Source organism: Formica exsecta, unplaced genomic scaffold, assembly GCF_003651465.1.
Source record: "Formica exsecta isolate Colony F162 unplaced genomic scaffold, ASM365146v1 scaffold893, whole genome shotgun sequence".
Lineage (NCBI taxonomy): Eukaryota > Metazoa > Arthropoda > Insecta > Hymenoptera > Formicidae > Formica > Formica exsecta.
Genome location: NW_021853662.1, coordinates 369,042 through 381,588, shown reverse-complemented (window position 1 = coordinate 381,588; position 12,547 = coordinate 369,042). Strand labels below are relative to the sequence as shown.

At 29.8% G+C, this 12,547-nt stretch overlaps 1 protein-coding gene across 3 annotated transcripts in view; it reads right to left on the bottom strand.

Moving 5' to 3' along the window:
• The window catches only part of LOC115244938, a 39,218-nt gene that overhangs the window by 2,860 nt on the left and 23,811 nt on the right, over nt 1-12,547 (bottom strand). The window contains exons 6-9 of one of the 3 annotated variants that reach the window (XM_029822962.1): nt 6,758-6,957; nt 3,344-3,456; nt 663-855; nt 13-325 (exon numbers count right to left, since the gene is read on the bottom strand). In XM_029822962.1, the coding sequence (XP_029678822.1) occupies nt 45-325; nt 663-855; nt 3,344-3,456; nt 6,758-6,957 (787 nt within the window). In that variant the 3' untranslated portion in view covers nt 13-44. Of the gene's footprint in view, nt 1-12; nt 326-662; nt 856-3,343; nt 3,457-6,757; nt 6,958-12,547 lie in introns of those variants that run through there. The other 2 variants (XM_029822961.1, XM_029822963.1) reach the window with 2 other exon arrangements.

Below are 12,547 nucleotides of genomic sequence, written 5' to 3'. Positions count from 1 at the left end.
CTCGCCAACACTGCTTTCCCTCCTCTATATTCCGTCGCAATATTTCACAGCACGTGCAAGTTCTCGCAGCTCTTGCTCTTGCTGTCGTTCAAGCACATCTTGTTGAGAATTTCCCTAGCGAGGTTTAGACTCAGAACAGTTTTGCTATTGTGCAGTTTTGACAATAGTTTGCCTTTGCTGCCTTGACGTCGAAGTTTCTTTTCGCGGGACTCTCTTAGGCGGATTTGCTTCAGAACGCCGACCAGAAGCTCGTCCACATTGTGCTTGAGCCCACTAGATGTTTCAATGAATTTGCACTCGCGCGATGTGGCCAACTGCTTCCCGTCTTTAACAAATTGCAGTTTTAAATTAATTAAATTTACACGCAAAATTATATTCGGCCAAATTTAAATTCTTTATGCAAAATTTAAAGAATGGTTATAAATCTAATAATAATAAGAGAATATACATATAATCGGCATACGACTATTTTTAATCATAAATAATTTTAAGTACTCTCTTTTGCGTGTAATTCATATGAGAATTATTTATTGCAAATTAAATTTTTTATCTATTAAATTAAAAATTATATAACACCAAGCAAATAAAGTAAAAGGGCAAGTACATAGAAATAGAGCGAAAACATTGTCTACAAATATTATTCCGTTTTATTCGCTTTTTACCATTTGCCGAAATTGTCCGACTTCTGACGAGGTCGGACTTGTTGCCAACGACGATGACCGTATGTTCCTGAGTGTAATGTTCTTGCCATAGATAATTTAGTATCTCTTCAACCACTTGAAAGCTCGTACGTGAAACGATTGAATAAACCACGATGCAAGCATGTGGCTCATATGTCGACAAAGAGTTTTCGACCTAAAGAATTTTCAAAAAATTTTTATATAGTGACTGACATTAATTGCATAAATTGAGATTAACAGACATTAAACGCTTATATCTATAACTATTATGCGCGCGCGGATGTCTTCTTTTATAAAATTATGAATAACACATTATATTTTTATGATGCTGTCTCTCTTTTATATTTTATGTCATCTAAAAGAGAATTTTTGAAACAAATTAGTTACTAACGACGTCGTGGTAAATTAAAATATTAGTTAGATTATTAATCCATAACATAATATAAAATAATTCGAAATATATATGCGATTATATTCAAAGTGACAAATAGTATTATGAATTTAATAATATATTCATTTTCAGCAGATCCTCGTGGAAAAAAAAAGAAGTTGAAAAAATGCAGAAGATTTTAAAGTTTGACTGAATTTAAACTTTAACCGAACAAAACTCTTTACATGCGAGAAAAGAAACTCGACGTCGGAATGTTCATTTAAAAATATATATATATAAACAATAACCTCTTCGTGAAAAAATATTTTAACGACTGTTTTCGCGACTGTTACGGCAATGATAATAAATTTTGCTTATCAAATTCTGCCTATTTTGTCAGTAAAGCTTTCGAAGCATCTAAAGCTTTCGAATGTTTCAATTATGATTTATATTATTGGTATAATAGCTTTTTTTATATATATTTTGAGTGTTAAAAATTATCTCTTTAAATGCTCTTTCCAATATCACTATTTATAGTATCCGCAGCGCGTTATTTTTTACAAAATAACAAATAGCACAAATACAAGTAATTTAGTGAACTCTGCAACTGCGATATTAAAGTTACAATCCTTGTCGATTTACGGCTTGGTACATGAAATTCGCATTAACGCACGCTGAGTGAACTTAGATAGGTAGGTAACTCGACAAATCCCAAGAATAGTTCAGATTAAGGGAGTCGATTTAACATGAATGTCGTAGTACTATTCAGAAGGAATTTTGTTCAAAACTCAATTCTATGAAAGCAAACTTTTAGAGAAAGTTAATTCCGTTTGTTACGAAGTAATATAAATTATTGATGCACATTTAAATTTAGTTTTAAGAAATTACAATTGCTGACATGCCATTTTGACGTAAAGAAAGAAATAAGGTAATCAACAAAAATACATTATTTTTTTTTTAAAAAGTTTGATATTAAATCACGTTTAAAAAAAAAAGATTTTTTAATATCAAAAGTTATATAGAGTGCATTCTTTGCAAAAAATTTCTCGCAATTTCTTTTGTATATTCCTCTGAACAATTCAATTCAAGACTGTCACATATTTTATGTTGCCACTCTCTTAATTCCATTCTTTAATCTCTTATTGATCACTTTTAACGAGTTTGCTTTTATCTAGTTTTATAGCAATTACGTAAAATAAATCGTCGTCGCGATAACGTAAGAAATAATTAAGACATTCTACTAAAGACAGGATGAAGAACAATTTTCACCAACGTAATTGCGATAGCTTTGATTAGCTCACTGACGAAGTGCATGATATATAACCAAAGTAAAAAATATTACTTATCTAACCCTAAATTTGACGATTAGAGAAATAATCGTAGAATAGATTATATTATAATGAAAAATATAAACAGAATATAAGATAATAAAATTTAAAACCGAAAATCTTTAAAATAAAAATTAGTTTATTACAGATAAGTAATTTAATAATATATTAATATATTATTTTATGTATAAAATGTAGTAAGATTACGATATAATAGATGAGAAAGAAAGAGAAAGAGGGTGAAAATACAAGTATACTTGATGAGAATAATATATTCTGTACACACACCCTTTCTCTCTCTTTTATCTCTCTCTCTGGTATTATGTTTTTTAATTATAAAATAGCAATTATAAATTGCGCTGCGTTAATACAGAAATCCATCTGTGTCACAAGAATTACGAAATACTCGAGCGCAGCAAAGTAATCACATCTGACAAGAAGAATCTATTGAGCGATATCCTTACAATCATCTGCATGATAAAAACCTCTAAACATCATTACCAGTCTTTTATTTATAAGCGAATTTATGCGTTCCGCACAACACTGCATAACATATTGATTCAATGGAAACATTCTGTGTTACAGGAAATACATAAAATACCTTTTAGCTATCAAAACCGAACGTGGTTTATAATATATTGCCAGTCAATATTGATTCAAGAGCCCGCGATTAATGAGAGTGTAATACTATGTGCAAAATTTTCCTCTATAATCTGTATAGATTTTCCTATAATACTATACAAAATTTTCCTATAAGATATATAGAATTTGCTAGATTTATGCATTAGAATACATAGACAAAGTGTCCCCCTAGTAAGCATCTCAGGCTTTTATATAAGGATGTATTGACTGAAAGTGTACAAAAATTGTATATAATAATTATATATATATATATATATATATATATATATATTATGCGATATAATACTATAACTTTATACGCATAAAAATAATTTAATACTTACGCTCATTTCTACATGCGGATGATCGATAAAGATCATTTCCGATTCCTCGCCATCTAACAAAATGGAAACGGTTTTTTCTCCGAACTCGTCATCTACAACATAAAGGTGATGGTCTGTGCTAAATGTTGTTGAATATTGCATAACTTGTGATCCACGCTATGTAAAAAGAATATATCAAACGTTATAAATTTGCATTCTATTCCATAATTCTCTTTCTCTCTTTCTATGATATATAATATTTATTTTAAAGTATATTATCATAAATATCTATTTAAGAGTATATTATTATTCATTACACACAAATATGTACTTGCTCATTTTGTAATGCAAATACTTGTGAGTTAATATGGTAAGCTAATTTGATATCGCTAATTAGATGCGCTTTACAAGTCAATAATAGTAATTAATATAAAATTCAAATACTGTTTTTATACATTCAATCCAAGTTATTTAATGAATTTTAAATCATTTAATATACACATTATGTTTTATATAATTACTAATAATAATAAACCAATATGTTTACTTCTGATAAATAATCAAAATTTCTTATTGTAATTCAAGATTGTGTGAAATATGTATAAATATGCATTTCACATTCAAGTCATAAGTAAGCTAACTTACAACTATTTCCCGAAAAATCCATCTTATAAAACTGATGAACACATTCAAAGATCTATTACTATTTCTTAATTTACGAAAATTTTAATCTGCTATACATTAATTCCTCATAGAAAATGTTCTGCAAGTTTAATAGTAAAAAAATTTTACGCTATCCATAGAAAATCAATCATTGATTTGAAGTTTATTTTGCGTATTACTCATAATGAGTAATAATACGATGAAAAAAGCCGGCAATTTGAAACCTCGTTAAAATAAATTGCACTGAAACAAATATGAACTATTTTGATCTTTATGCCAATCTTAATTTAAAAGAAACTAAAGTAAAACAATATTCATAAAGAGAGAAAGAGCAAAAACATAAAAGATAAAACATAATAAAATACTATGTAAAAGTTGCCATATAAATACAAATTTACGAGTAGGAATATTTGTGAGATTATTTTTTTCTACTGCAATCTTTTTATTTAAAAAATATAATACTAAATATATTATTATTCAAAATTTACAAACCTAATTATGGCAATCTACAAAAAAATTCCTTTTTGAGACAAATAAAAAGGAATTACTATGAAAAAGAAAGAGAGATTATTCATTATTCGTCAAACTTTGTTCATTTTTCCAATTTGTCATAAGGCTGAAGTAATCTTGAACTCTTGAAGTAAAACTTTGCCATATAAAATAATTACCTAACCAAAAATATTCAAATAACTTACATCATAGAAGACCTAATGGAACTGATTAAAGTTTGAACAAGCGACCAAAAGTTTCAAAGAGAAATGTCAAACTAGTTTAGTATAGTTAATGTGCTACGCAACTCTCAACAATTTGTCGCGCACAAGTTTGAACACCATTAACGATCCCAAATTATGACTTACATTTACGAAAGTATGTTCGTTACTTCCGATCGCGGAAATATAAATACGAAATCAATATACATTAAGTATTTCGAAAAACGCTTACGTCAAAAAATTTAAAATCTATCTACTAATCAGATACGATATATTCTCCTTTATTTCACAGTATCCTCTTTATCTGACAGAGAAAAATGAATTTATCGTTGACTCTCTGTGCTGCTTCTCTCTAAACTTTCATATCCCCAGATAGCGATAAATTGAATTTAGTTATGACAGAATATATGGAGTATTTTGAATATAGAATACAGGATAAATAAACACACAAGAAAAGAATGTAAACTACATTTGAGAGCTTACAATATTGCAAAAGAGGTTGTACAGATTTATTTTATGTGAAATAGCGAATGCAGAGAATAAATATGTAATAAATATGTATTCTATTAAGTTAACGAGTTATAGAAAAATATGATATTACTTGATATTTTTTGTTCAATTATAAATTTAATAACTGATTATTCTTTTTCTCACCTTTTAATATAATTTGGAGAAAATCTTTTTGGGAAAAATGTCCTTAAATGTAAATGTAATTAAAAAGAGATTAATCTGTTTTTTAATAGCAAAGATATTTAATATTTTAAAATAAGTTATATAAAGAAAACGATTTTATGTATAATTTTCATTAAGACTTCTCTTCAAACACAAATCCAATAGAAACAGAATTCTTGTAGACCACTTTATCTGTATTAAGTAAGAAAGAGAAGTCTTGCAAATTAATTAAACATAAAAACATTACATTAAAATAATAGTCTAAAGACAGCAGTATAATAAGAAACCACGAATCTGTAAAACATGGTTAAAATTAAATTCCGAGTCTTTTTTTTTTACTTTAAACAAATAGACGCATAAATACATAAATATAAATTTATTTACAGGCAGATCAACAATGACTCATATAATGTGAAGCTCTTGAATAACCAGGCTCGATATGATAGAAAGTTGCATGCAAAAGAGATGCATCCTCATGAACTCTCGGTACTGCGTAAAGCACGTTCTTACACGTGACGTTTATGCACGTGTGCGACCGTTCGCGATTACATAAAGGGATGAATATACGAAGCACAGTATTGCGTTTGTGTGCAAAAGCCCGGTTCGTATACTGAAAATTATTACAGCGGGTGCTGCTACATGCTGTGACCGGAATTGCGTGAGGATGCGGAATTGGCCTCTTCATGCAATATGCCTGTCGAGTTTCAAAGCCGCGCGATCCAACGTGGATGCAAAGCGAGTAAAGTGAATTTTTCTTTCCGCGTTATTATTAACTACCTTTGCTTTTCAGAGAAGTGGGCGTAGCGTGTCTGCACCGTGCGCGATCCGAGAGATTGGTTGCCATATGTCTTTAAGGACGTTAGTTTTAATTAAAAGTTAATTAATTATATCAGAAAAGGTTAATTAAATAGTAAAAGCCCCATTTGATCGATTCTATTATCGCTCAACGAGTCTGCGCTTAAACAAAGTATAAAAATACGAATCAGCGAATGGACATCGAGAGGACAAAATTTTTATCAAATGACATTATTATCAGCAAAAAAGAAATTTTTCAATATATGTGTATCTCTGTAGAAATGTATAGAGTGTTTCAAATTTCTTGCTTTGTTTTTCTCGGTAAATAATAAAAGATTAGAAAAAGAGAGAGAATTTAAAAACACTGATAAACAATTACGTTCATTGAAAAGAGAAAGAACTGTTGGAAATTATTGCAATGCGTAACCATCCTTTTGAGACACACTTTATGTGGAATTACGTCAATTGTCGTGATGCAAAATCCTATATCAAAGATGCAGGTAATCAATCCTTTTAATGGAAAATCTTGAGTTTCTACGTGTCTTGTTGAAGGGTGTCACGGCATTGTTCTACGTGCGAGGGTGCACAGACTTACCTAGACTGGCATCGTACGTGTTTATGTATTCGCTTGTCATGAATTGCGAGACCAAAGCCGTCTTTCCCACACCGGAGTCTCCCAGCAAGATTACCCTATACTTTGAAATAGTTTCCTCAATATCGCTATCGGTGCTAGCGTCTTGCCCACTGCAACAAGAGCCTTCAAATGGTGATCTCTCCCCCGAAACATTGCTGTTTCTAGAAGCAAAAGAAAAAAGATATTAAGTATCGCGATGATCATAATGAAATATTTGAAATATTAATACAGACAAGTGTTATTAATAGCAAAATTATCGAAACGGCAAAGAAAATTATTTTTCTAATTAATATCTATTTGTTTGTAAAAAAGAATACATAAATTTATTTGTATTCTCGTAAATCGTAAATGTTCTTATAAATGACATTTCACAATTATATTAATCTTATCAGGTAGAGCTCTTTTTATGTATGAAACAATCATTTTGAGAATATAGAGAATATAAAGCCTTTCTCATGGCAAATCTTCATATCTCTCTACATGTTTTACTTATTACATTATTTAGATCCATACAATATTATTTTGCTCTTGCTTTTATCTGTATCATGTCGAGAATACGTAAAACATATATTCTCGTTTTTCTCTGTCTTCCACATCCCTGTTTTCCACATCCCTATCTTCCACATTTCTGTCTTTCACATCCTTGCCTTCCATTTAAATCTTATGAAAATTTGTCGACGAGAAATCTTTGTTAATATATAATATGATCATGTGTATTCTTTTCAACACACATAGATATATCATAAAAATGATAATTAAATTTCCGTCAAATTTTTCATTTAAATAATTAGTCGTCGCAATATTCTCTTTGATCTTTTCAGAATAATATATACGCTGCTTCGTGCATTCTCTAATACCTACATATGTTTATTAATGTTTGAAAGCATATACAGCTAATGCAAAATGCGTTTATTATAAATAAATTGTATCCATCGAAAAAATATTATAATTTTGAATTGCAAAGAAAGAAGTTTCTTCCTCGGAAATTTTTGCAGAGCTACCGTCTAATCCTTTACATTAATCTTCCACAAGTAAAATACTTTGACAGAGCTGTCATGTTCAGAGCTGTTTTTAACATTAATTTTCTTTAGAAGTCTTTTAAATACTTTAAAATCCCACGATTATATTCCTTTATTAGATAATATTATGTACGGTCGACCGAGCATCGATTTGATCGCACAACAAATACTGTTGCAATAAACTACCATATATAAGCATTTATGTACATAGGTTGTATGTAACGTCCTTGTTTGAACAATACCACAACTTTGAGCTAGCCACCGGCTTTGGTACCGGCTCGGCTATAATAATTATCGCATTTCACCCGTCCGCCAGTGTACAATATCAATCCGATGGATTTCGGCGTTTCCTAATGGCCGATAAGCCGAGCCAGCTTAACTTTGATAAGTTCACAGATTACAAATGTCAATACTCGCATCATACTCGCGCACAAATGATATACGGTTATTTTCAAATCAGATCAAAATTTTAACAAGAAAATTTAATTGTGCGTACTATCAGTGCGATATATTTTATAAATATGTATCGGTTATCAATCGTGAAATCGTGAAGCATTTTATATGATTAATATTATTAACTTTTATTTTACGTGATAAACTAAAAAGAGGGAAAAATTGTACAAAAGAGTGGTTCAGTGGTTCAGTTTATCGTTAAATCACTTGCTTATTAAAATTACGGCATATACTCAAGAATATACACAAGAGCCATCATTATGTTTAAAATCAGACAATAGTACGTAAATAAAACGGGATTGATGTTATATTAGAGTTTCCACATAGGATTATTCTCGACAATATGCTTGTCTGCAATAAAAATACAGAAATAGAATTAAAGACATCTGTTATCGATAGAAAGGATCTTGTCGATAGTATCTTAAAATGGTTCTTCATTAAATCGCTCATTTAAAATAGAAATATACATATCGGTCACATTTATCATTTCTATATATACGCAATAGAAAATATAAAGAGATTTATTAAAATATTTTAATCTAATAAAACGTTTTAACGTTTTAAATCTAATAAACTTGCACAAAAATATAGTTATATAATAGAATATATATCAAATTAAACATATATTTTTCAAAATATATCAGTATCTGCTAATACTTGTTTATTTAACCGTCATTTGAATAATGCTCGATGTATGAAACTATATTAAAATTACATCTTGTTTCATTACATAGATATTTACTATAATTTACTTTTGCAATTACATATTAAGCTTGTGCACAAAACGTTGCAAAAATAATATAGTTAATTCAATTACTAAAATTATTCCGCATACGACAACAAATTTTATCTTCTCTTTAACAAAACACATATTAAAGTACTGATATCTCGAATGTAATCAATACAATAAAAATATGAAAGTACTTTCTAAGAATTTACCGTTCGAAGCGGAAGATATTATACTTAATTTTCAGATATAAGGTCAAGACTACAAATCTCGATGAATTTGCGCTATATTTCTGAGAACATTTTCCGCCTTATTTTCTACCCATGGCATATTTTCTGCCCACGGCAATATCCAATTACGCGATTTACACGTAGACAGATCGAAAGATATCCACATTTCTCCAGAAGCTAACAAGGCTATGTCTCTTCTCTTCATCACCGCTGTAATTCCGAGCAGATAAATATGATATAATATCTCAAGTCGTTTGCTTTACATGATTTTCTTTAGTATTTCCCCCGAAGGATCAGCTAATGTACTATTTTCGAAAAAAAAGCGCATATTTTTACAAAATAATATACATGTCATAAATATTGAAAAGTTGAAACTAAAATAATATAAACTTAGAAATAATTTTGAAATTGTCTTTTATTCTAATTTTTTATTTTTCATATTTCTTGCATTATTAATTTTTTTCATAGATATAATAAAATGCTATTTTTTGTATATGAATGAGTTTGCAGAAAAGATTTTTATGAAAATAATTAATTTTAATAATAAAAAGAATAGTGTTAAACAGAAAACTTGACAAAGCATAAAAACAAACATTTTCCTAACGACTCTACATCAATGCATCTTCCACCATCCTCCCAATATTTCTTTTCAAAATTCTATCTCGAGGCAACAGCAAATTATTCGCACAAACATAATATAACTCATCGTAAATTAATATTAAATTATTAATGTTACAATGCCGGAATTAGAATAAAGCTTTGTATCGCGATGCAATGATTTTAAAATAGTTTTATATTCTTAATAGTTTTATATTCTTCTCTTTCAATTTGCTATTTTGTTGGAAATAATCTATTTGGATTAAAAAGAAGAATGTGGAATCGCATAACTTAAAAGAATTAAAGGGAATTTCGCAGATTTGATAACAAAATGTAATATATTTCAATAATCTGCAAATGTATGTTAAATCAAAATCCAATATTGCTTCCGAGCACAAAAACGATGTTTTTCCCAACAACTTCACATCAATGCACCCCTATCGTAACATTAATAAAATGATCCAACTGCAGAAAAACTCTTCAAAATATCTAAATGGCGTGAGGGGTAATGGTGCGAAACTGCTCGACAAAATCCTTGATCAAGCCTCGCAAGTAACGCGTCGACCCGATCGTTTGCCTCAGCTGTGACATTAATTTTTCCCACAATTAAATTTTAAGATCACCAAATACATTAAACATTCCCGAGTTTCTCGCCATAAACGCAGTAAATGAGTCGTCAAGAAAAACCAAATTTCTGTTCCGGAAATATTTTTTTATTACTCTGTCACTGTAATTATCAAATCTGTATATGAGAAAAACTGTTATAAAATATTATAAAATATCAATGTCAATATCGTGATAATATTTTAATACTATTTTATTAATTATCTATTATTTAATAAATATAATATTACAACATATTTTTTTCGAACGCGAATATAAAGAAATAAAAGCGCGTATGATTGATAATACGAATTACACGATTGCCTGAACATCTATTATTAATCCCGCTACACAATCAGAAGTAACGATTTCATCACGCATCGTAAAATAAAATCTCCCTCTGAATTTTTCACATGTTTCACATGTTTCATTTCGGTGAATTCGTTTCGCCATATATGCGTAACATAGTTACAATAACGATTGTCTCTTCGACTCCAATGCCAAACAAAAGAATTCGTTTTTCTGTTAGCAAAGTCACTAAATAAAAATATCGGATTTATTGAATATAGCGTTAAAAGTCCTGAAATCTACCGATCGATTTTGAAATCCATTAAATGTAGCCATTACGCCATTGAAGCCTCGTTCGTAAAGTAAGTTAATGTGAATTTTTTACTCACCCTGAGATTTTTATCGAGTATTTTAATTGATATAGACACAATCCCTACTTATATTAAAATAATATTTGCGTAATATAATAAAAACATCAGAGCTTCAAAAAAATTTAACCAAGCTATTAACGATTTTTGCAAGCAAATTCTAAAGTTCAACAATAAATTCTAAAGTTCAGCAGTAAATTTCGTTAATTTTAAAATAAGTGGTTTTTATAGAAATTATATTAATCATAAATTGCGCGTGTATTACTTTAAAGAAATTATTCGGGCAGTAATTTATAATTAATGGCCCGATACTGTAACTAAAGAGATATGCGACATAGTTAAATTCCACCGTATTTCCTCGCTAAGCTCGCTGATCCGTAACCGCTGTGCGATCCAAAAAGGCTATTACTATAGAACCCCCTCGGCTGGATGGGTTATACGATCGCCAATGTCCGTGACCCGAAAAGGTCGCGCGGTTGATCTATGGTTCGTGAAAGTAACGAGTCCAGAGCGATCTATGTTCCACGTCAAAAAGCAAGCGTGAGTTGAGCTTTTACAAATGATTTGTGCCGAAAATGTTGCACAAAATAAAAACTGCACTTTTTTTGTGAGAAAGTAAAATATAACAGAAAAAAATCGTTTAAAATGTCGAACAGTAGAAATTTTTTTATTGAACAATTTTTAAGCTCTTTTAGCTAATGAAAAATGTATGACTTAATAAATAACAAACTTAAAAAATTTTAGTCTCACGAATGTTTGCCATCGTTAGGTATATATCACATATTGAACATAAATAACGTATATTTCCGAGAAAGAATATGTAATTCGAGATGCAAATATTAAAAAATATTGTTTTATAATTTCATTTTCCCGTTAGTTAAAAAAGAAGCGTACCTTTGAGAATTTCCATCATAAAGCCGAAATGTTTGCCACACTCGGATTACAAATTGATTGCACGTGTCGGATTAACTTTTTTGATACGTTATCCTTAATACGAAATAACGTGAAGAATTGTTCATTGTTGCTTTGTGTAATATTATCAATTTTCACTCACATACTTAAAGTAGAGAAATGTATAATAATAAAGAAAAATCTTCTAAAAAAAATTGTATGTTATTAATGCAAAATAATTAATATGACGTTACGTAAAGAATCTTCATCATTCCTTTAAAGCAACTCTATTATCGAGAGTTAATTTCGCTTCCAAAAAACGAGTATGACTTTTAGAGGTTGCCGGAGATGGCAGATTAATTATGGTTCCAATTAAAAGACCGTTCTCGTTGCACTACATACACTCTGATCCATAGCTCACTAAGGGTTTTCTGGTCGGATGTAAATACGTATTTCAGCCAAGAACAATACGTAGCAGTTATGCTTGGCACATGTGGAAACATATCCGTGCATATGTGTGCTTGGGTATGTCAAAATGGAGGGTAAGAAAAAGAGAGAGGCAGAAAGACAGCAAA